The sequence below is a fragment of the Vulpes vulpes genome, chromosome 3, assembly GCF_048418805.1.
Source record: "Vulpes vulpes isolate BD-2025 chromosome 3, VulVul3, whole genome shotgun sequence".
Taxonomy (NCBI): domain Eukaryota; kingdom Metazoa; phylum Chordata; class Mammalia; order Carnivora; family Canidae; genus Vulpes; species Vulpes vulpes.
In genome coordinates, this window is record NC_132782.1 from 115,847,335 (window position 1) to 115,872,684 (window position 25,350).

The 25,350-nt window shown below is 39.1% G+C and overlaps 2 protein-coding genes across 21 annotated transcripts in view; one reads left to right on the top strand and one right to left on the bottom strand.

Moving 5' to 3' along the window:
* The window catches only part of CEPT1 (choline/ethanolamine phosphotransferase 1), a 37,751-nt gene extending 36,918 nt beyond the window's left edge, over nucleotides 1-833 (bottom strand). For 2 of the 4 annotated variants that reach the window (XM_025982402.2, XM_025982421.2), the window contains exon 1: nucleotides 702-833. The gene's annotated coding sequence lies outside the window, so the exon portion shown is untranslated. Of the gene's footprint in view, nucleotides 1-582 lie in introns of all 4 variants that reach the window. The other 2 variants (XM_025982412.2, XM_072754347.1) reach the window with 2 other exon arrangements.
* DRAM2 (DNA damage regulated autophagy modulator 2) lies at nucleotides 727-24,587 on the top strand. 17 transcript variants are annotated; one of them, XR_012000717.1, is made up of 11 exons: nucleotides 972-1,110; nucleotides 2,697-2,820; nucleotides 3,874-3,943; nucleotides 7,504-7,648; nucleotides 11,503-11,570; nucleotides 13,214-13,353; nucleotides 19,276-19,453; nucleotides 19,949-20,031; nucleotides 20,365-20,473; nucleotides 21,268-21,360; nucleotides 21,899-22,272. XR_012000717.1 is itself a non-coding variant. In XM_072754349.1 (10 exons), the coding sequence occupies exons 4-10, from the start codon at nucleotides 7,518-7,520 to the stop codon at nucleotides 22,004-22,006; spliced, it is 801 nt and encodes a 266-aa protein (XP_072610450.1). In that variant the 5' UTR covers nucleotides 727-857; nucleotides 2,697-2,820; nucleotides 3,874-3,943; nucleotides 7,504-7,517; the 3' UTR covers nucleotides 22,007-22,272. The 17 variants fall into 17 exon arrangements, 16 of the variants coding, with proteins under 16 accessions (XP_072610450.1, XP_072610459.1, XP_072610451.1 ...); XM_072754349.1 differs by lacking the exons at nucleotides 972-1,110; nucleotides 20,365-20,473 and adding an exon at nucleotides 727-857; XM_072754350.1 differs by lacking the exons at nucleotides 972-1,110; nucleotides 20,365-20,473 and adding an exon at nucleotides 793-877.
* The last annotated feature ends 763 nt before the right edge of the window (nucleotides 24,588-25,350 follow it).

Here is a 25,350-nt window from a genome sequence, read left to right on the forward strand (position 1 = left end):
TGAAATAAACCCTAGCTGTGTTTAAGTAGATGTACGCTGAAATTTCTAGAAAAGTTGAAGTGCGGCCCAGACGCGAATCGCCAGCATCGCATCCGAAAGGCAGGCCGCCCGGCCCGGGTGCATCACGGCTAGGGGCTAGGGGCTAGGGGCTAGGGGCTCGGGGTACCTGCGCAGGAGGCGGCGGGCCTGGCAGCGCCAGGTGGCTTCCCCGCGGGCCGCGCCCTCGTGCGACCCCGCAGCACCCCCTCCCGGCCGAGCCCCCCCGCAGCCCCGCCCCCCAGAGCCCTCCCCCCGGCCGACCCCCCCTGCAGCCCCCGCAGCCCCCCCACCCCCGGCCGAACCCCCCCGCAGCCCCGCCCCCCACTCCGGCCGGCCGGGCCCCCCCCGCGCCCCAGCAGCCCGCCCCCCCTGCCACCGCAGCTCCCGCCCCCTCGGCCCCCCGGCCGAGCCCCCGCCCGCGCCCCAGTGCCCCTCTCCGTGCCCCCCTGGGCCGCGGGCCGGACCCCACCCGCCCCACAAGGCCGCGCGCGGGGCCGGCGGCGCCGGGAAGCCCTGCGTTCGCCGGGCCGAGCCCATACACACCTAGCCTCCAGGGCCCCACCCCAGAGCACGCAGCGCTCGCCAAGCCTCTCGACAGTCGCGCCCCCCAGCACGGCCGTCGCACCCGGCCATCTTCCCAGGGCCGAGCCCCGCAGCCTTACCCCGACCCCGGAATCACACGGCTAGAAATGAGACCTCCGACTCCAGACAGCTGAGCCTCTGCGAGCCGCGGCGGCCCGTTCGCGACACTTTCGCGTTGCCGTAAAGGAGGAACACGGGGCGGAAACGAGCGGCGGCGCGGGCGCGCTCCTGGGGGGGTGAGCGCGCTCCTGGGGGGGTGAGCGCGCCCCTCGGGGGTGGGGGTGGGCGTGGGGGGAGCGCGCCCCTCGGAGTGGGGGTGGGGGGGAGCGCGCCGCTCGGGGTGGGGGTGGGGGGAGCGCACCGGGGAGTGCGCTCCTCGGGGGTGGTGCCCCGGCCCGGCCGCTCGGGAGCGCGCCCTGTGCTCCACCCCGCGTCCGTCCCGCCCGCGGGCTTGGGACGCGGCCCGCACTGGCGAGGCGGGCGAGCAAGGTAGGCCGAATAGCGGGCGAGGCTGGCCTCAGCGCCCGGGGGCGGTGCGGGTGGAGGACCGCGGACGGGCGGGCGGGGCACGGGGGCCGGCGGGCAGCGCGAGGCGCGTGGCGGGGGCCCTGCCTCCCGGGACCGCACGGTGCGGAGCGCGGGAGAGGCGCCCGCTGGGGGCCGGAGCGCGGACGGGCTAGGGGACCGGCGGGCGGGCGGGTGCGGGCTGGAGGGACCTGGAGACCGGGCGGCCGCGGGCTGGGGGCACCTGGCGGGCGGGCAGGCGCGGGCTGGGGGGACCTGGAGACCGGGCAGGCGCGAGCTGGGGGTACCTGGCGGGCGGGCAGATGCGGGCTGGGGGCACCTGGAGGGCGGGCAGGCGCGGGCTAGAGGCACCTGGCGGGCGGGCAGGTGCGGGCTGGAGGGACCTGGAGGGCGGGCGGCCGCGGGCTGGGGGCACCTGGCGGGCGGGCAGGCGCGGGCTGGGGGGACCTGGAGACCGGGCAGGCGCGAGCTGGGGGTACCTGGCGGGCGGGCAGATGCGGGCTGGGGGCACCTGGAGGGCGGGCACGCGCGGGCTAGAGGCACCTGGCGGGCGGGCAGGTGCGGGCTGGAGGGACCTGGAGGGCGGGCGGCCGCGGGCTGGGGGCACCTGGCGGGCGGGCAGGCGCGGGCTCGGGGGACCTGGAGAGTGGGCAGGCGCGGGCTCGGGGGACCTGGAGAGCGGGCAGGCCGGCGCGGGCTCGGGGGACCTGGAGGGCGGGCAGGCAGGCGCGGGCTTGGGGTCCTGGAGGGCGGGCGGGCAGGTGCGGTTGGGTCGGCTCTCCGCGCCTCCCGGTTGCCTGCCCATCCTGCTGCCTCCCGGCTCCTTTCGCGTCCTGTTCACCCCAGGCGCGCGGGCAGGGCCAGGCTCCGCCCCCCGCATCCTTTCCTGGCCGCAGGCAGAGCCTGGCGGAAATCCGCGTCCCGGGGCTTTGGCAAATAATGCCTTGGTTTTGTTTTAAACGGCTACCAAGAACCGTCGCCCCAGTCCCACAAAAGCTGCGGTTAGGTACGCGTTCCAGTTTTCACTGCTGGGCTCTGATTCCTTGGCAAAGGGATTGGGGGCAGATTTGAAGCTGAGACCTGCGGTGACCTTGTGTTTATCTGAAGCTCATCTACGTGGACTGAGGGGTCTGTGGGCCCAAGGCAGAAAGCCTAATGCTGCTCTTTTGCATCCTCACTCTGTGCTTTCTTTACGTTAGGATACATTTGAAAACCAGAAAACACACCGGGGAAATGATTGGTCCAGTTCCCCCAAATTTTAATTTTATAAATCAGTCCCCAAAGGCAGTTCTGTAGTTCTTGTGACATCATCAGGTTTTAACCCATTTGATCCAATTTACTAAAAAAAAAATTACTTAATCTTCTAGACTCTTTAGGATTAACAATTACAAGAATATCACACTTGTCAGAAGACCAAGTTAGACTTAAGAAAAATAACTGTTTTGTCTTATGCTTTCTTTGGGCCTTATGGTTCTGTGGATTTTTTATAAAGAGTTTAGGGCTTTCTTCACGTGGAATATCCAAAATTTACTTTCTTATTGTTTTTTTAGCAGTCACCACGTAGAGGGGACAGTATTAAGGAATTCTTATTACTAGTGCCATTCAAATATTTGTGAAATTTAAGAATTGTAACTGCAGTTCTGATTTCATGGATCTTCAAAGAAAGCAGGGAAGGTAGGTGAGAGATGCAAGAATATTTCATTAAGCACTCTTACTACTATATGAAGGTTATTCCTGCATATTTTCAAAGGTTTCTTAAATTATTAGCCATTAAAATTTTAACTTTGTTTGCTTGGCAGTTAGCCAGCCTTACTTCCAGCTTTCAACTATGAAAATGCATGGGCATAAGAGCCTTTCCTCATCAAGTCAGTGCGCTTAAATTTTTCAGTTGTCATTAGCATACTGGTAAATCATTTCAAGCCTTGCTTCTCTCCTAAACTGTTTAAACAATAAGAACCCTCAAAGCCTGAGGAGATAGGAATCCCAGATGATTCATACATGCAAAGAATTAAGTGTTGTTCTGGATCCCTGTGGCTAGTTACAGTTGTACAGAATTGGTAAATCTAGCTGTCATTGTTATATTGTGTGCTTTTTCTGTTCTACTCTAGGAAAAAACCCTTTGAGATAGCTACTTTACAAATCAGAATACTGTAACTCAGAGCTTAGTAACTTTTCTAAAATCATACAGCTGGGACTTGGATAAAGCTAGGATTTGCAGTTGGGTAAAGCTGATCACATAGCTGTGTTCTTTCCATTGCACCACATGGACTAGTTAATGTTTTATTTTGCCTAATCTATCCTTCTTTCCTCATTTTTGTCTTTCCTTCTATAGGAGGAAATTTCAGTGTTTTCCCGTTTATCTTTTTTGAGATCAGCAAAAGGTGTCTATTGTGAGAAAGGGTAGGAAAATTGATATCCTAGATTTAAAATAGTACTTAGTTTCAGATGGTACATTATTTTAAAGCACACTGGTACACTTAACCTGATGAGCACCAGGTGTTGTATGGAAGTGTTGAATCACTGTATCGTACACCTGAAACTGATATAATCCTGTATGTTCACCAAACTAATTTAAAAAAACACAAGTATTGACTCTAAAGAAAAATAGCTTATTAATAATTCTGTAGCATAGTGTCCTACCCATGAACAAATATTGGTGCATTGACTTGAAATTGTTCATGTTTAAAAGAATGTGGTTTGAAACATTCTTATTTTCTTTGTATGTAGATTTCGGGATTTAAAAAGGTGCAGGTTTATGGAGATTTGAAGACCAATATTTTATGAACTTGTAAAACAGGTAATTCATCTCTTACAGTCTAAAAGAGAAACAGCCATTTACTGATCATCTGTGACAGTATTTTACATATAGTTCTTGCATAAACCTTGAAGTATGTACTGTTTTAGACCATTTAACAGTACTAAGAGCTACCTCTTATTATGTATCAGTAATGTGTTTCTTTACTTGTGCTGTCATGCAATCCCTGTAATAGCTGTTCAGCATAGACCAATAGAACTTTTCCATGATAATGGGAATGTTCTATATGTTCACCATCCTTTAGTGGTAGCCACTAGACACATGTGGCTTTTGAGGACTTGACATATGGCTAGTATGACTGAATGACTGAATTTTTAAGTTTTGTTTTAGCCAATTGAAATTTTAGTTTAAATAGCCATGTGTGGCTAGAGGATACTGTTTGGGACTTATGGTTACTCTAAGGTCTTAGAATCTGGATAACCTGGGAAAATGGCAATATTGTTTACTGAAATAGAAAAATCATGAACCTTTTTGGGGTTTAAGAGGATTTGTTTTTGGCTGTTTGTTCATTCAGAAAATATTTAGTGATTACTATGGGCTAGGCCCTCTATTGTGCATAGGTAGTGAAATAGAGTCTCTCATCAAGGATTTTATCCACTTAAGACCTTTTCCTTATTTATCATACTGTAGAAGACAGTAAGTCATAAGAGATGTGCAAATCAAGTGTTCTCAGAGGAAGGAATGCTTATTTACAGATGCAAAGAGATTAGGGAAGGTCATGTGTGGAAAAAGGTATATTTGAGCTCGATTTTAAAGACTAGGAAGGATGTGGGCATACAACAATGGTTAAAGGAGGAAGAGGCTATGCTTCTGGCAGTGAGGTGGACACAAATGTTTTGAAAATTCCTTTTGCCAAAATACCTAAATGCTGGATAAATTATATTAGCCTTTAAAATGCATTGCAGGCCTGTAGAACAGAAAGGGAAATCCCCAGGCCTAAAAGGTCAAAGAAAGAGTAGAAATCAGAGTAATAAACTAGCAGAGTATCTTCTTGTTTGGCTGGTAGCAGAAGTAAAGCACAATTAAGGACAGGTGGTAGGTTTCCTCTTGCTCACCACCCAAGGTAGAAAGAGAATTCATACCTCTTTGACCTCCCAGGTATATAACTCCAAGAGGCACCATTCACGTGGTAGTTTGTATAAATGTGTTTCAGGGAGTGATTTTTTTTCATAAAAGTTAAACATGAGTATTTCTACTTGAAATTGTACAACCCATGGCCTTGAAGAACCACCTTCCTCCAAATTTGGCCGGGATCCTCAAAAATCTACTCAGTGAAAGGAGGGCTAGGAAAAATATCTCCTTCCTGGCAAAGGGGGATCACAAAGAAATGTGTTTATTTTCACCTAGATCCAGGTCCGGGAGTAAAGCTACCCCTTGAGAACTTGAAACTACAGAGTCTGGGACCACTCAGATTCGGGGTTCAAATGTACATATTTGCATGGTCTAAAAAAACCTGGAAGTTAGGAAATTAAAGTTGGCCCGGGTTGGTAATATGCCAGAGTGCCTGATAAAAATAGATATAGACCTTCCCTGGAATGATTCACCCTTAAAACCAAGCCTTTTAGAATACTCCCAATTAAAATTGTCCTAATACAAGTTTATAGTCAAAAGCTATAAAACAGGTGCAAGGGTTAGTGAAATCAACAATATGAAAGTAGATTCCTCTAAGGATATTATGTTAGAATTATACAAAACAAATTAAAATAATGTTCAAAGAAAGAAAAATTAAAGATTTTAGAAGTAAATAAAAATTTATAGAAATTGAGAATTATTGTCCCAGGAACTTATGCCGGAGAAAGCACTATAGGAATGTGGCAAGGAATCGCCATGTTTAATCCAATGAAGAAGGGACGCCTGGGTGGCTCAGTGGTTTAGTGCCGCCTTTGGCCAGGGCGTGATCCCGGAGACCAGGGATTGAGTCCCTCATCCCGCTCCCTGCACAGAGCCTGCTTCTCCCTCTGCCTGTGTCTCTAGCGCCCTCTCTCTCTCTCTCTGGGTCTCTCATGAATAAATAAATAAAATCTTTAATAAATAAATAAATAAATATACATATTTAGCAACAAGTCAAACGATCAAAGTAAATGACAAGCGTAAGTCAAAAATGGCTGACCACAACAAAAAAAATTGTTCTTACAAAGTTCACAGGAAATATTCAGTTTTTGTCCATCAAACTATGAGAAGATAGTCCTCCAAACATGATATGATATTATTTCCACATGCATAGGGGTAATTTCTTAAAATTTGAAAGTATTTCTGTATTTTTAAAAATTAAGTGCATTCAGATACATTAGTGTTTCCAAAATCACTTATGGTAACTTAATAACATCCTCAGTCTGGAATTTAAGACAGAAGGTGGTGATGTGTGATATGTGTATACTTAGATGCTCTTTTTCTTTCCCCTCTTATGTTAGGAGCTAGAAATATAACAAAACAGCTGGTTCCTGCTCTGTCAGAACCTAGTTTCGTGAGGAAGATAAAACCAAGCAAACAAGCAATAGTTAAGTGAGATGAATGCCCTGATCGAGGAAGTAAAGGGTGCTCTTGGAAACAAAGTAGGGACACTCAGCTGAAGCCAGAAGAGTCGGTATTTGAAAATATATAGGAGTTAATAGGTGGTAGTGGGGCTGGAGGGTGATAGCATGGTGTCTGTTACCCAGACAGCAGTATGCATGAAGGTCTGCAAGTGTACAAGAGAGCTTGATACATTTGAACATATACAGCAGTATGGCATAGTGATTGGTGTTGGAACAGGACTGCCTGAGTTTGAATTCTGTCTCTACTAAGTCCCAGCCCTGTGACTTTGGACAGTTCTCTTAACCTCTGTAACTCTGTTGTGAGAAGTAAATGAGATCGTGTATTTAAGGCGCTTAGCACGTGCTGACAGAGAATAGACTCTGTGTTTGCTTTTGTTAATGGTGATGAAGATGAGAGCTAGAGCATGGAATTGGGAACAGAGAAGTAGTCAGAGATGAATTACCAAAAGGTGAGTAGAGATCAGACGATGCAAAGACCTTATAGACTGAGTTAAGGAGGAAAGACAATTTATAAGGGCACAGGGAGGCCCTGAAAGATTCTCTGTAGGAGAATAGGTGGTCAGATTGGTATTTCAGAATTAGAAGGATCACCCTGGTTTTAGGGTGGAGTCTAGATGGGTTGTGGTCCACACTAGAAAAGGACCATTTGGGAGATTATAATAATAATCTGGAGAAGAAAAGATGATGTTTTAGGTAGAGTAGTGGTAATGGAGATGGACAGAAGGGGTAGATTTGAAGGAAATTTAGGAGGTTGAATAAACAGTACTAACTACTAGATTATGTGTGTAAAGCTGGAGGAGAAAAAATATTTCTGGGTATGGCAGTGGGTGAAGCTTGGTTCCATTTACTGAGAAATTGAAAGCAACCAGGTGTTAGTAGATGGTGTGGGGGATGATTTCAGAAGTGGAACAGCTAATGGTGATGAGTATAAAAGATTGTGGGAGTGGATGGCTAAAGTAGGAGATTAAATACTTGTGAATAATCTCTAATTTGTTTTTTCCACCTCAGAAGACCTGTTTGAGATGTGGTGGTTTCAGCAAGGTCTCAGTTTCCTCCCTTCTGCCCTAGTAATTTGGACAGCTGCTGCTTTCATATTTTCGTACATTACGGCCATAACACTTCACCATGTTGACCCTGCTTTGCCTTATATCAGGTCAGTGAAACATATTCTTTCATAGGAGGCTGTTTATGTATCATTCACATTTTAACATCGAAGCAAACATTGCATGTTAACATTTTAAAATTCAGATTTTTTTTTTGCCATTATACAAAAAAGAATATAAAGAGGAAGTTACATTTGGCTCTTTCCATGTTATAGAGGAAGGTGGGGTAAAAACAGGGGTAAGATTCACTTAGTGAATTACAACACTTTAAGGGCCTTGTCTTCTAAATAAGTATTTGAGGTTGTCTCAGAAGATAAAAGTGAATATGGTCTCACTCATATGCAGAATATAAGAAATAGTGCAGAGGACCATAAGGGAAGGAGGGGAAACTGAGTGGGGAAAAATCAGAGTGAAAGACAAACCATGAGAGACTCTTAACTCTGGGAAACAAACTGAGGGTTACTCCGTGGGCGGATGGGGTAACTGGGTGACAAGCTTTAAGGAGGGCCCATGATGTGATGAGTGCTAGGTATTATATGCAACTGGCGAATTATTGAAAACTACATTGGAAAATAATGATGTACATATATGTATGTCAGCAAACTAAAATTTAAAAAGATTGAAGTGGAATTATTCAAAAAATGCTGCAAACAACAGTAATAGTATTATAAGATAATGATAATGACAACTATTTTTCGATCTACTTACTGTGCACAAAATAATGTTCTAAGCATTCTTCAGGTGAGGAATACTTGAAACCTTATGACTACCCTTTGAAGTAAGAATTATTATTTTGAGAGAGGGCCACATGACTTAGTGAGTGATGGAACCAAAATGCAGTTTGTCTGGGCAATTTGACTCTAGAGACTCTACTCTTAATCTTTATGGCATATTATCTAGATCTTTCTGACAAATTAAGTATCAAAATTTATCAGTAATATTTTAGAAATTTCAAAACTAATAATGATGGAAGTATGGGTACTCAGTTGCTTGTGCTATGTTTGTAACTCTTTTTTTCCAATTTTAAAGACAATATATACTTACCCTAACTAACACATTTTAAACAATTATAAAAGTAACTAAAACTGATTATAAAAGTAAAAAATGAAAGTCTGTTTCAACCCCTCTCCAGTTCCTTCCCATCCAGAGGTAATTAATGGTTTGGTTGATTTCCTTCCTTAGTTTGTTTTGTTGTTATAAGTTGTTTCATTTATTTATTTTTTTCCATTCTGAAAAATAACCTCTCCAACACAGAAAATAATGAACTTTTAAAAGATGATAAACCAAGAGGCTATAAATTTATCTTTTTAGAATATTGAGAAAAGATCGAATGTTACCATTTACATTTGTACCCACAATGGTATAGTATGGAGCAAAGGATATCAACAAATTTGGTACACTTTGGGAATATGTACAAAAACCAAAGATACTTTAGAATTTAAGGTTCCAGTTCTAGGAATAATATGGTGAATAATCACCACTGATTACCACTTTGCTAGAGGAACATGTAGCTTAGGGAACCAGTTCATTCTTTAGTAACTTTTTAGAGAACATACATCTGTTATTCTGGAGTGTCTTTCAGCATTTTTCTTTCCCCTTTGAGAACTTGTCTGCTTTCACTTTAAAGTGCTTTTAATCATTTAAGAGGCCTTTGGGTTCTTTTTCAGAGTTTCAGTTCTCTGATGGTACTGCACGTGATTTTCTTATAGTACTGTAGACACTTCCTTCTCCGTCCCTCTCCTGCCCTTTTATTTTTCTGCTACTGACCTTATTATTATTACCCTGGGATCTTTTTCAACATTCTCATACATTTAAACTCAGAACTACTTAATTTTACTTCTCGCTCATTTCCTTCATCTGCAGAATGATTAAATTAGACTAGACACTTTGCAAAGTTCCTTTCAGTTCGTAGACCTCATCTAAAAGGTTTGTTAATAGTCCCAAAAGACTACCAAATGTTAATTTCACTCCAAAGACAATTTCAGTGCAAGTGTGCCTCAGGTGTTCTCTTAGTTGGTTTAAGTAGTGGATGCCTAGGGAGAATGCACAAGATGAGTATTAGGGCACGAAAACAAATTATTAGAATCTCTATGTATATTTTTTAATTTCAATATTTAAACTTATATAATAAATACATATATTTTGAAGTTACATTATCAGACTTTTTTTTTTTTTTAATGGCAGGTATTCAAATAGTTTGATGACCACTGAGTTGGAGTGCTGTGCTGATGAGGTGATGGACTTGGCTCTTTTCACTTGTAGGCCAGTTTGTATCGGTCTGTTCCAGAGCCGAGGCAGGAACACACTTAGCCATCTCGGAAATGCGTGCTTTTATTTCCTTATGGGATATTTGGAAACTCTAGTGTCTCTTGAAATACAGGTAGTCAAATTTTAGGAAATCTGAAAATTTTTTCTGATTAGAAGAATATATATTTACATTATTCTTGAAAATTTGATAGGTGGAGGAAACAAACAACAAAACCATAATCTCCACTCCCTGAAGATGATCAGTGTAACAAAATCTTCTGTTTCTAAAGATACATCTTAGAGTCTGAAGGAGCAATCCTTAGAATTTATATGTGTTACTTTACTTTTCCTAAACCTAACCCAAATGTTCACCAGACCTTATTGATTCCTTACCAGACATGACTTTCCACCTCTTTTCTATTCTGATTACATCGCGTTAGTTGAGATCTTTATTATCTCTTTCCTCTAGTACTTCAATTCATGGCCAAAGACTTTATCTTTTTTATCTTTACTAGTTTGAGGGAAGGGAAAGAAACTAACATCTAATGGGTGTCTCCCCTGTGTCTGCTGCTGTGCTAGATCTTCACCTGTATTGTCAGTTTTGTTACCTCATGTTGAGCTGATGAGGCTGGGAGGGAATTAATAGCCTCATTTTGCAGATAAACAATAGTCATAGAGAGATGAAAGAGTACCCAAGGTTCTACAGTAAATGGTAGGTGGGCTGATGATCCGAATTTGTGTTTTCCATGCTGCCCTGAAACACAAACATGTAAGTCAATGCATTCCAATACATTTTGATAAGTGATTTCAACAGAAGTCTGGACAGATGCTCTGTGAGTCCTCATTTTGCTAGAGGAGTTGGCCAAGGCTATGGGGGGGAGGAAAAATTGGTCTTGCATGGAAGCTCCAGGAGGGCAAGAGATTTATCTCATTTACTAACTACTATATTCCTGTCCCTAAAATGCTATTGGGCACACAGTAGGTACTTGATAAGTTTTTTTTTTTTTAATTTTTATTTATTTATGATAGTCACACAGAGAGAGAGAGAGAGAAAGAGGCAGAGACAGGCAGAGGGAGAAGCAGGCTCCATGCACCGGGAGCCCGACGTGAGATTCAATCCTGGGTCTCCAGGATCGCGCCCTGGGCCAAAAGCAGGCACCAAACCGCTGTGCCACCCAGGGATCCCGTATTTTTTTTTTTTTTTTTTTTTTTTTAGTTAACAGGAAATGAGTAGGTATTAATGGAATTATAGACAGGGTTAACAACAGATGACAAAAGCAGAGTTGTGAAAGGACCTAGGGAACATTCAGGTGAGACAGTTGAACATACCTGTCTAACTGATGGAAATCAGTAACACAGCCCTAACGTTCCCAGCATAGGGTAAAAAACAAAAAAATATTTTATTTTTTAAAATCAATTTCTATTGATTTCTGTTATGTGAAAAAGAAATAATTTCAACTGATAGGAGAAAAAAGTAAACAAGGTAAGCACTGTGAGCCCAAATGTCATGTTCTCATAAAATTATATGAATTAAATTTACAAATACATGAAAAGATACAGGATTTGAAATAACCCCTGTTATTTCTTATTCCTTAGGAAAAATACACATGTATGTCTAGTATGAGAAATCCACACACCTTCTTTTTTTTTCTTTCAGTGACACTGGTACAGTAGCTCCAGAAAAATGCTTGTTTGGGGCAATGTTAAATATTGCTGCAGTTCTGTGTAAGTAATGCAAATTGTTTTAAAAATCAAAATTAATAGTGAAATTGGCCTTTCCTTCTTTAAACACTTGGGTGACTTGTTTTACTTTCTGGTTATACCTGAGGGAATGTTATCACTAAATTTTAATCACAGATGTTTCTTTTAAAAGAAAAGCAATTGCTAGAAATGCTAAATTATAGAAATAAATCTTTAAAAAATATCTATGAGGCTATTTTCCAAATAGAAGTTGTAAGGTATAACCAAATATTTCTTGAGACGTGAAGTGGATTTCACATGACCAGTAGAGGACAAAAAGCTATAAACCAACTGACCACAACTAACACCAACTAAATTCATTTAGGGTAAATAATTTAGAAGTTTTCAGAGTAGCATTGGAACCATGTTTTGTTTTGTTTTAATTTTAAAGATTTTATTTATTTATTCAAGAGAGACACAGAGAGAGAGAGGCACAGAGACATAGGCAGAGGGAGAAGCAGTCTCCGTGCAGGGAGCCTGACATGGGACTTGATCTCGGGACTCCAGGATCACACCCTGGGCCGAAGGCAGGCGCTAAACTGCTGAGCCACCCAGGGATCCTCCATGGGTTTTTTTTTTTTTTTAAGATTTATTTATTTATTTATTCAGAGAGAGCGAAAGAAAGGCAGAGACACAGGCAGAGAGAGAAGCAGGCTCCATGCAGGGAGCCCGACGTGGGACTCGATCCCGGGCCCCCAAGATCACACCCCGGGCTGCAGGCGGCACTAAACCACTGCACCACCGGGGCTGCCCCATGTTTTGGTTTTTGAAAAATGTACTGTCACCAAAGGAATGAAATTCTACTGTATTTTGCATTCTTGTTCATTATTTATTTTTTGAATCAAACTTTTATTAATAATTTACTAAAATAAAAAAAATAATTTACTAAAATATTTTTCCAGCAATCATGATTGTTTTAAATATTTGCATTCTTCATATATTTATTATCTGCTTGGGTCAAAAATTGAAGTTAAGGAAATGAATGATTCAGTGCATAGAAGTTTATCTTATGACTAAAGTTTTAAAAAATATGTCTACAAAAGCATATCTGTTTTATTTTCTATACTTTTAAGTTCTTTGGCAATGTTTTTGCAATGGAAAATTTGATTTGACCCTTCCTTGACTAACAAGGATGGTAAAGTGAGTGTTTTTGTTTTTTGTTTTCTGTGTAATTGACTGCTATATCTGATTCAGCCCTGTTGTAATAATTTGAAATAAAACTAAATGAGAGTGGGGCAAATAAATCATATTTTGGTGTTTTGGGGTTTTTTTTTTTTGTCTTTTTTTTCCCCCAATTACTTTAGACTTTAATGCTAATCATATAGAATATTTTGTTTTCTATAAAGTTTATCATTAGAGATTTTCCAAAAGCATCAAACTTACCTCTTAAATTTTATCCTAAATATTTATAAATGTGAGGCCCACAAGAGGCCAGAGATATTACTAGTTCCAAAATGCAACCTTAAATGTTCTTAAGGTCAACAGCTGTTCCTGTTGTTTTTTTTCTCTTCTTTCAAACCAACTTTGAAAGGAAGATTCATATTATGTGACCTTTGTTAACTCTTTATTGGCAACTTTATTCCCTGGTTACTTATTACTTTGTTGTCTTTTGGGTTATCTCTTCCCAGGCATTGCTACCATTTATGTTCGTTACAAGCAAGTTCAAGCTCTGAGTCCTGAAGAGACTCATATCATCAAATTAAACAAGGCTGGCCTTGTACTTGGATTACTGAGTTGTTTTGGACTTTCTGTTGTGGCAAATTTCCAGGTTTGTGTTTTAACCCAGCATAGGCATTTTCCTGAGGTTCATAAATTCATACATGTTAAAAAGGAAACCTGAAACATTCAGTTACACATTGTCACTGTTTTTTTGCCTTAGCAAAGTAGAGTCCCCTGCCTTTAAATGATTTGGCCATCTTTGAGATCATTACACATGCAATGAGAAAACTGCATTTTCGGTAAGCTCCTGAACACCTATAAATTATTCCGACCTTTTAAGGATTCACAGGCCTCTATTTATTAGACTCTTCATTACTACTTATTTGGAGATTACTCCAAGACCAGAGAGAATTGGTATAAATTATAAGTGACACAATTATAAATTTAAACTTTAAAAAAATATGTGGCTAGGGGTTGCCTGGCTGGCTTGTTTGGTAGAGTATGTGACTCTTGATCTCCAGGGTGTGAGTTCGAGCACCATATTAGGTGTAGCAATTACTTAAAAATAAAGATATTTGGGAAAAAACTATACCTAATAAGTTACACGCATTTACCTATTTTACATTCTTGTTACATTGATCACCTTTATCTCTAGGTGCTGAGCCCCTCATATGCAGAAGTAGAGAGAGGATATGGAGCTTTTCCAGGTTTTTCTTAGGGAATTCTTAAAGTAGCAGGTCAACCTTCACAAATATTTGCAAACTCTTCACATACCTTTCTATTGACATTCTTTCAGATGAGTCTTTGGTAATAACAGTTGTATCCTGGGCATATGGGTGTTTTTTGATTAATATCTTTGCAGTCTTCAAAGTTTCAGTTTAGACATTTGATAACCTATTTAGACATCTAATAATTATTTATACACACTCCTGCAGATACTCATATAGAGGCATATTCATGCATCCACTGCACGTAATTTTGGCTGATGGCTTTTCTTCCACAATGATTTAAGGCTCAGACACTGTCCATCTTTGAGCTCTCCCATTCCTTAAGTCCTTATTATCTTCTGCATCTAGCAAGTTGAAACAGTTAAAGAGAACATGCAGAAATCACACCTCCTTCTTAACAACCTTGACGTGGCAGTGACTCACTTCATTCTATTAACATTTATTTGCTACACACAAGAGGGGCTGGGAAGTGAAGTCTTACTGAGCATCAGTTCTTGGGGGTAACTGTGTACTATAGAAGGGACACAAAATTTTTGGTGGTTAGCTGTCTTTGACCCAAATAGGGTCCTGCCTTCACTCATCAATTTCTAAAGCTTAATGTTAAAAATGTTTTGGGGAATTTTTAGTATATGGCTGGTGATTCTTTGTTCTAGTTGTCCCTTTATCAATTTAACAGTATCTCTCATCACTGTATGTTAAAAATGAATCCCAAAGTGACCTCCATACTTAAGCTGCTACCCCTATTAGTAACTGGTATTTGTTTATACAGTTCAGTGAATTCCAATGTCAGTTCCTGGGCTACTCATGCACCCTTCTTTCTACCTTTTTTGAATCCACCTACAAAAACAGTTTATATACTTTTTTTTTTTTTTTTTTTTTACTGTTTTCCTTTCAGTTTTCATTCTAATTCACCTTCACCACAGGGGTCCTGGGCTTTGTAATTTTGAATCAAATTTCTTTTACTCTCTTGATCATACCTTTTCATGCAACTTTGGACCTTTTGAATTTCCTCTACATCCTTCACTGATGGCTTGATTGCTGGGCCCTGTTTATAAGCAGACTCTAACAGCACCTCATGTCCTTCCTTCCTTTCTCATGTAAACTTTTACTGCCTGTTTTAAGTGATGAGTGCATTGAGTGCATTGTTCCCTCCTCTTCCCACTTATCTCTTGCAGAAATTAACTCTAGTTCTAGAGTTTGACTTGGAAGAGAGTCTAGCACTGTGTTTTAAAGTAGCGACTTGTTGATTTTACCTCTTAAACATTTCTTGAAGATATCTGCTTCTCTCCATTTCCATCTCTGCTTCTCTCTCTACCGTCTCCTTCTCAACCAGTTCAGACTTCATTATCTCTCACCTGGGCTACTGTGATAGCCTCCTAAATACTTCCTTTGTGTTCACTCTTAGATCCCTTTCATTTAATACTGCAGCCAGTATACTCTTTTGGAATTATATATACATCTCACTGTTTCCCTGTACCCCTGCTTAAAGCTCTATAGCTCCAAAGTTCCATGAAAAGATGTAATAAGAGGGATCCCTGGTGGCACAGCGGTTTAGCGCCTGCCTTTGGCCCAGGGCGCGATCCTGGAGACCTGGGATCAAATCCCACGTCGGGCTCCGGGTGCATGGAGCCTGCTTCTCCCTCTGCCTATGACTCTGCCTCTCTCTCTCTCTGTGTGACTATCATAAATAAATAAAAATTAAAAAAAAAAAAAAGAAAAGATGTAATAAGAGAGAAAAAGGAATTTGATAAACTACCAAGCTGCTTAATTAATTCAAAGGTCTTGCATGATCTAGCCGCATGATCTACTTTTCCAGCCTTGTTCTGCATCATTCCTCCTCTTTTTTTTTTTTTTTTTTGAAAGATATTATTTCTTTATTCATGAGAGACAGAGAAGCAGAGACATAGGCAGAGGGAGAAGCAGGCTCCCCGGAAGGATCCCAATGTGGGACTCAATCCCAGACCCCTGAGCCAAAGGCAGACACTCAACCCCTGAGCCACCCAGGTGTCCCCATCATTCCCCCACTTAATGTCCTCCCCTGTACATAGCACTGGAGTTTCTTTGTTCCTTAAATAAGACAAGTTTATGTCACTCCATTTCACATGTTTCTTTTGTTGGACATTTCACAACCCCAAACCTAAATATATCTAGATGTCTTCAAGATCTCTACACAAACTACTTTCTCAGGGAGGTCTTCTCTGTGAATAGACTTGTTCCTATATAATTTGAGTTTTCTTTGTGTTCTCTAAGCCTCTGGAAACAAATTCTTCATAGCACTTACTAATTTTATACCTATGGTTTTTAAAGTTCTTAGTTGATCTATTTCTCCATTAGTTATAAGTACAGTGGTTTTGTTCACCATTTTATATTCAGCACCTAACATACTACTTCAAACAAACATGTTCTCATTGCTTAGTAACTTATTAAAGAAGCCAAAGAGACTAAGCAGGATGAATAAAAATTCTCTTGCTATTACTGTGGTTGTCTATGCTTAAAGAGACCTAATGAGGTTAGAAAAACTCTGACTTAAAAAATACAAATTTAATTTCTTTGAAAACAACCATATATAATAGCATTCAGCAAAACAAACACATGGTAAGTGTCCTCGGTGCCTACTTAGAGGAATTTTTCCCTTCCTAGAAAATTTATCCTGGAGGAAACTTGGAAGGGTTAAATAAGCAGAAATCTGCATTAATTTTTAGGGCTACCATAACAAAATGCCATAAATTGAGTGTCTTATAATAATGGAAATTTGTTCTCTCAAAGTTCAGAAGGCAGAAATCTGAAACAAGGTGTTAGTAGGGATGTGTCCCTTTTGGGGACACAGGGAAAAACTTATTCCATGCCTCTTTTCTAGTTTCTGATGGTTACCAGTAATCCTTGTTATTGCATGGCTCATGGCAACATAACTATAATATGTGCCTCTCTCATCACAAACCATTCTTTCTTCCTATAAAATTTATCTTCAAGAAGACTTTGGATAGAGGATAAGTAAGCAGAAATTTAGTTCCTGAAGTTTCATCTATTGCTTTTAGGTAAAGATTATAGACCACTCAATATATAATTTATAAGTTCTTTATCAGACATTTGCTCCTGACCACACATATCTCTATGATTTTTCTTGTGTTTGTCAAAGAATCAGGTTGTCTTTGTTTTGTTAAAGGAGATATTTTTAAAGAGGATAAAATAATGACTTTTGTACATGTGTCAAAGATTGTATTTAACTTCTTAATGAGGGAAATGGTAGGTATTACAGATCAGCCCAAAAGAGAAGTCAAGGTACCACACATTTGTAGTCAGATAAGGAATGCTAAAATAAATTTATGATGCAAAACTGAGTGATAATAACATTTAAAAGGACGCAATTTGCATTTATATAGACATGGATTATTCACATTACTATCAGTTTTCGATTTTTTTTTTTTTGATATTTTTTAAATAATGTTTTTATTTTATTTTTTTACTTTTATTTATTCAAGAGAGACAGAGAGAGAGAGAGAGAGAGAGACAGAAACACAGGCAGAGGGAGAAGCAGGCTCCATGCAGGGAGCCCAGCGTGGCACTGAATCCCAGGTCTCCAGGATCACACCCTGGGCTTAAGGCGGCGCTAAACCGCTGAGCCATTTGGGCTGCCCAAGTTTTCAATATGTTAACTTCTGTCTCTGCACATAACTTCTATCATTACAGAAATTTTCTGTGAAAAATAGCTCGATGAAAGGCAAATCAAACTCCCATTTGTATAGAACCAGTCCCAGAGGCTCTAACATTCCACTGAAAGAATACTCTCTGGCCTATTTCAAGATCTTTTGCTGTTTTCCTGGTCTCTAAAATGATAAAATTGAATATACAAGCAGTAGTACTGCCAGTTAAAACCAGTTTTAAATGCGTTTATTTTAATTATAAAAATATAGAAGTAAGCGCTCTCCGTTCTTTATTTTTACTTTTTAATTCACGGGATTTTGTTGGGACTGTGTACTGATCACAGGTGGGCATCGATCAGGCTACTCTGTATTTAGCTTCATCAGTATATATGAGAATATTTTTAAGAGGAAAAATTCACCCATATTCCTGCTTGTAGCCCTAAAATAGTTAATTTTGTTTTTGCCTATATTTTCCAGCCTTTATCCATCCATATATGTAGATAAATTCCCATAAGAAGATAAGATAATTTCATTTTATGTTTCACAGGTGCTGAATTTTCTTTCTTTGTTACCCAAAGTGGTAAAGTGTGCATTTTTTTCCCTTCCCAGCAGTCATAACTTATTGCCAGTTATAACACCCCAAACTGAATCAAAGCATCCCTTTCTTTCCAAAAGAAAACCAATGGCTTTGGCAAAAACATTGTTATCTTTTGCTTCTTTACACCAAAAACTTCTTATAAAGCTTCAATTAAAAAATCTGGGCTCTGTGTTTGTGAATTAGCACAGCCAATTGTAAAAGAAGGGACCCAAGCCCTAACCTCTCCCCTCGTTACCCCATCATACACTCTGTGCCAGGTGCTATACAGTGAATTCTCAACCAAATGAGATACAGGCTGCATCAGCTCGAAAACTAGAGTGGTTCAACTGAAAATATTTGTAGGATTTTTGGAGAGCTACTGTTGTCACTTTTAAGCAGAGGGTATATGTGGTAAAAAATAAAATGTAAATGGATATTGATAAGAGTGAGGTAAAGAAGAAAAAAGTGAGAATTTATAATTCTCACTGTATTCCCCTGTATAATTTATCAAAACCAATCAATGAGAGCCAAGAGGGAATGAATGTTTTAATTTTTTGAGCCTTTAATTATATTTACATTAAATTAGATTTAAGTTGAAACTCGTTCCCTCCAGCTTCCTAACCATCCTGATCCTCCTTTGCCATGTACTATTCTTTTTCTATAGACCTTATTACCATCTAACATATGATGGACTCTATTTATTTCTAAAGTTTGTTAGTTATTGTTTGTGCTTCTTCATTTGAATGTAAACTCTAAGGGCCAGATTTTTGTCTGTTTTGTTCACTAATACATCTGAGTACTTAGAACAGTGCTTGACACAGAAGAGGCACCGAAATAAACAGATTATTCAATGTGTAAATGAATAATTACTGTCATATTTTCAGTAGTGACATATGAACAATTTGTTAATCTGGCTTATATGGAGTACTCTAAGAATTGCTTCAGGAAATTATCTGTAGGATGCATAGTGCTTTTCCATTCAGTGAGTGTCCTCCTGAAATCACTGGCTTGTGCTTTTAAATATTGTGTTGGCAATGTGTTTTGAGTTTCTGTTATTTACTTTATTTCTTCTTTTTACCTCTCAGAAAACAGCCTTTTTCATTGTACATGTATGTGGAGCTGTGCTCACCTTTGGTATGGGCTCGTTATATATGTTCGTTCAGACCATCCTTTCCTACCAAATGCAGCCCAAAATACATGGCAAACAAGTCTTCTGGATCAGACTACTGGTGGTTATCTGGTGTGGAGTAAGTGCATTAAGCAGTATCCTTTGCTGTAAAATGTGGCTACACTTGGAAGGGAATTGACTGTGAACGCTGTTGACATCTTATGGGTGAGATTCTTTGGTTAGTGACCCTAAATTAGAGGACTTGAAATATGAAATTCAAATTCTACATAGGACCTCGGTAATTGAGCTAGGAACAAAGATAACATTTAGCCTGATCGTACTCATTTCAGAGATATGAAGGATGGGTTAATGCCCTCCCTGAGAACAATTATGTAGAAGAATTTTAGGGTAGTACTGCCAATTGACAGCACAGTGGGAATGACTGTGCAAACCATTTCATAGTAATCCTCCAGGTCCATTTTTAATTTTCACTACAGCTGTATAATACCCGACCTTTAAGGAAATGGGTTTGGACCTTGGAAACAAACGTATTAGTAATCTTTGTGGACCTTTAAAGTTATTTTTATTTTAAATCTAATTTAAACTTACAGGTCTTCTCTGAGATTCTCCTTGACTTACTTTTTTTATAGTGCTGACTTGCTCATCACTTTTGTACAGTGGGAATTTTGGCACAGATATAGTACAGAAACTCCATTGGAATCCTGAGGACAAAGTAAGAACTTGGAATCTATAAAACTTAGTTTTATATTTAAGATGACTATTTTGGTTGATTTTGATGTATTTTTCATGTCATCACAAAAAACTTTTTCAGTAGAATAATCATTTTGTTAAATTAGGATTATTTTCTATGTATGATCGAGTTTATGTTGAACCACCTGTATTCTTCTGTCACGTTTGAACAGTGAATATTTTCAAGACACGAAGAAAATTGTGATGGCAAAGAGTTTTCTCAGAAATTGGCTCCCCTAAATATGGATGTAATGTATAACATACCCAACTGAGATCTTTTGTTATTAGAATACTTATTTTCTGAATTATTATCCAGAAGTTTATTATTATGGACTCTGCATTTGGACACCGATATAGTGGGTATCTGAATAGAGATAACTTCTTTGATCCTGAGGAGAAAAGGAGGAGGAGCATATACTAAATAGGTGATAAAATAAGTTCATCTGTTTTCACAAACCTCTCAGTGGCATTTCATTATGAATTATTTTAAAAGAATTAGCCTTGGATAGGGCGTGTTTGTGAGAATGAAAGAATGAAATAATTTACTAGATTCTCTCAGTCATAATCCATGTATTATTTAATGCTCTAAAACTAAGTTTATCATGAACATTTTTTACTTAAACATTTTTAGTGTCATTTAATGAATCTTATGGCTGTGGGAAAGGAAGTAACTTTCCAATTATAGAGTAGAAGTTCTCCTGTTCTTAGTTCTTCAGATGGAAATTTTATTTGCTCTATTTGAAGTTACAATAGCTAGATGATTTAGAAGGACTTTCCTAATGTCTATCTTTAATTCTTGAGATATATTTAATAAATTAAAGGTTGTTTTGTTTTCTAGAAAGTTCAGTTATGAAATTAAGTGTTAAGTATAAATAGAATTAAATTTTTAAACAAACCTTATTTTAAACAGTTTCATATTTACAGAAAAATTGTGAAAATAGTACAGAGGGTTCTATGTTATCAATATATTCTGTACCTACCCCTTTAATTAACATCTTTAATTAGTATGGCATGTTTATTACAATTAATAAATTCACATGGATACATTTTTTACAAAAGGCCATAGTAGATTAATATGTTCTTAATGTTTACCTATGGCCTTTGATTTTCAGAAGGCAGATTGTTTTATAGGTTTTATGGGTTTTTTTATTTGACAGAAATTCTACTTCATTCAAATGAAATTTCACAGAACTCTTCTTTTTTTCCATTGTCCCTCAAGGGTTACGTGCTTCACATGATCACCACTGCAGCAGAATGGTCTATGTCATTCTCCTTCTTTGGTTTTTTCCTGACTTACATCCGTGATTTTCAGGTAAGAAAACACAGCATTAGATATACAGTCAAACTTCCCTCAGGTGGGATAAAAGAAATTGCTATAGGCAAGTCTCCATCCTTTTTGGAAATTAATTTCACAGGCAGCAATGCCAGAAGAGGAGCTTCTCAGGTAAATTGTTTCTGGTTTGGGGAAGTAGTGTATCATTAGTAAGGTGTTCAGCCTTGAAAAGAGGATTGTAAAGCAAGTAAATTTGCAAAACTGTTTTTACAAATTTTTATCAACTCTGCCTATGTTTACATAGGCCAACCTCAACATTTAGTTTCACTGATTCCTTTTAAAAAACAAAGAAAAACGAAGAACTTCTGAGTAGAAAAGCTTGGTTTTCCTAACTGTTGGTACTATAGATGACACCTTTGGCAGTACGACATCTATCTCAATCTTGTTACTTATTAGAATTGATTTACATTTCCAATCCCAAAAATATTCTTCAGAACATATTTAAGATGTGATGTCGAGGACATTGAAGATCCTTTAAGGAATAAACCTCTATATATAATTTTCTTTTTTGTTACAGAAAATTTCTTTACATGTGGAAGCCAATTTACATGGATTAACCCTCTATGACACTGCTCCTTGCCCGGTTAACAATGAACGAACACGGCTACTTTCTAGAGATTTATGATGAAGGAATGAAATATATCTGTGATGATTAATGATTCTCAGGGATTGGGGAAATGTTCATGAAAGTTCCTTATTCTGCTCCGACATTTTTAACCAGTTAATCAAGGTTGACAGTGATACTGATGAATGCTGATAATCAAGAAATATAAACAAAGCCACTTGATAAGTTACTTTCAAGGCTATCTTCAAGAAGACCATGTAAAAACATTTATGCCTATACTTTTTTTTTAATCCCAGAAAATAAAGCCAAAGGACTACAACATTGTAGATTTTTTTCCTACTTTATTTAAAGAGAAGCAGCAAGAAATGTACCAAGCAGTCTACAAAATCTAGCCTTTCATATTTTCTAAAGCATTGTAAACTATGTTTTTTGGGAAACACTTTTATAAGACGTTTTCCAGGATCCCAGATCATCAGTGTTGCTCAGCAGCTCCTTTAGAATTAGGTTTTGAAGTAATAGTTTTACCATTTCAATACATTTCTTAAAGTCTATACAATTTTTTCTTCTGGAATCCACTTATTAAAGGGAGCAGACCTGAATTCATGGAAGTGCTTTCAGTACTTAAGATTTGCCCAAGTGATTCTGCAGGTATGGATTTGATTCCTGCTCCAAAGCCCAATACTGTACCAGGTGGTCTGTCACATATGCTTGCAATAGTTTCCTGAGGCTTAGTCTCTGAAATGAGATTTTAATCCCTATCACATGAGAGAAGTAATGATAGGTAGATTTATTCAATCGCATTTTACATAAAACAAGGATTAGTGCTCATAAATAAGGCTGAGTAGTTTGTGAATAACAGCAGATATGATTGATATAAATGACCACAAACTGCAGTCAAGAGTGTCTTAGATTTTCATTTATAACAAATTACAATCATTTAAAGTAGTCTTGAATGGGCAGATATTAAGTCTTTTAAACAGGGTGTGGTCTTTGTAGAACCCAAATTCTAAAGGACAAAAATCAGTCCAAAAAACCCCCTCCCCCCAAAAGTACAAAATAATTGTGATATAGGTATCCACCAAAATGGTTTTTTCTCTCTCTGTCATGCAAATGATCAGATAGCTTCTGCTTGGATCTCTGTCTATACAGATAAAGAAAGAATGGTTTACAGATTCAGATAAAATTCAAAAGAAGAAAATGCTTATCCAGGAGGTGCTCAGGGACTGGTTCTCAAAAGAGTCGTTGAAGAAGATTAACAAGGTTTATCATTTTAGAAGAAACAGTTCCATAGCCAAAATAAAAGGTGGTGAGAACAAGTTTGAAGTACAAAAAGGAGCACTTTTAAAGAAAAATGGATATATATATAGTAGAATCCAAGATCTCAATTAGGAATAAGTTGCTAGATACAGGACTGTGTAAATAATATTTCTGAAGACTTCTGAGCTAATAAGACAAAATGGAATAAAATACTGTTTACGTATAAGATTCAGTAGCAAACATGGGAGATATTTTAGTAAACATTGATTCATTGAAATCTGGCACCACTAGAAAAAACATTTGGATACAAACCATGAAAAATTTCTATCATGCCTCTGCAAATCATGGTGCAACCACACCTGAGAAAAAGCATTCAGTCCTGGCTATTATACATCAGGGAAGCTGAAATTCAAGTTGTGAAGGACCATGGTGTGGTGAGAGAAGGATTGATAGAATCAAAGTTTATAAATTACATGTAGGGAGGATGGCACGGGGAAGAATTGGACTTACAGGTCTGTCCTAGAATATTAGGCTTAGATATACGCTAAAACATATACACTAACACATTAAAGAAATTATTTTAAGACAAAATGTTACTTTGATAGTATTTTAATCTCATCATTTAACCTTTACCCTTAGGCATAACAGAAGATGAAAATATTAATAAATTCGGAAGGAGATTGTAAAGAGATTTTTGAATATGTGTTTATCCCTCACTTATGGCTGAAGTAATGGAAGATAACCACACCCTCCCTCAAAATATGCCTTGCCTCCACTGTCTGTACAGTAGCTTGGATAAACAGAAGGCATTCCTTTTCAATTCAACCAACAATTTTGTATTGAATATTTAGCTTTAAGAATAGAAGGTCTTAAACTGACAAAATTGGCAGATTCTGTGAACTGAGCGTATCTATTTTTCTCCTGGATAAACAGCAAGACTACATTTCCCAGCCTACCTTTCAATTAAGTATGAGCATGAGACTGAATTTTAGCCAGTGAAATATAAATGAAATGGACGTTTGTCATTTTCATATCAAAATTCTGAAAAATGGGAATGCTCTTACCCAATTTTTCTCCTTAAATTAAATGGATATTGATGACAAGATTTAAGGAGATGATAGAATCACATAGGAAAATGAACCTGAAATGTTCACTTCTAATTTTAGATTTTAGAAAATCAAACGAGATATATAATTTAGGAACTCCAATTTTATCCATCCCAGTTACTAAGATTATATTGTATGTTGCCAGAATAGTGTCATATATTGTAAGTGTTCAGTGGATTTGTGAAAGAGAATTTTTATTTCCTCTTTAATGTTCTATATAGACTCACTGTGAAATGAAGTTTAGCAAACATTGGTTCATTAGTATCTTTGTAAATCCATGCATGTCTTGCTTCTTTTCAATCATCCAGATTGCTAATTTTAGAAAACCACTCATCTACTAGGAAGATAAGAATATAGAACAGAACTAAAACAAAGAAAATCATTCTGAGGCATTGTGAGTGTAAGCAACTGTATCCTCCAAAAGGCATGGTAATTTGAGAGAGAGTTCACCTATTCAGGAAGCCTGAATACTTCAGAAATTCTAAAATACGCTATGGGAATGCAGTTCAGAGGGTAAGTCCCCATGTTTGGCAACCTGGCAGTTTAGCTGAAGAGCACAAAGATTCCATTAGAATCTCACCAATACTCAGATTCCAATCCCTGCTAAAAGGAAACTTTTCATTTAAAATATCTGAAGCAAGTGGTAAAGTTAAACTAAATCAGTGGCAAAACTCATCTCCACCTCAACTACAGATTACATTAACTCAGCTTCCCACTGTAAGATCTTGACAAAGGAATAGGCATGCCCTTTTGTGAAGGTAACTATTATTTATTTTTATATTCATTGTTTTATTATAGAAAATCTCTAGCATACAGCAAGAAATTATAAGACCTACAACGGAGTAAGAAATCTGATCCAGAGAGCAAATGATCAATAGAAGCAAACTCAGAGATTGTCCAGATGTTGCAGTTATCAGAGGTATATGAACTATGATAAAAACACTGAGGGAAGTAGTAAAAATGGTGGAAAACATGCATGAAAAGTTGAGGAATATCAGCAGAGACTTGTAAACTATGGGAAACAAAGTTCTAGAATTTGAC

Coding starts and splice junctions, on each gene's coding strand:
- DRAM2 (XM_072754349.1), top strand. CDS start 7,518: ATGTGGTGGTTTCAGCAAGGTCTCAGTTTCCTCCCTTCTGCCCTAGTA. Junction 13,354..19,275: donor CTGTTGTGGCAAATTTCCAG/GTTTGTGTTTTA, acceptor TTTACCTCTCAG/AAAACAGCCTTTTTCATTGT. Junction 20,032..21,267: donor ATTGGAATCCTGAGGACAAA/GTAAGAACTTGG, acceptor TTGTCCCTCAAG/GGTTACGTGCTTCACATGAT.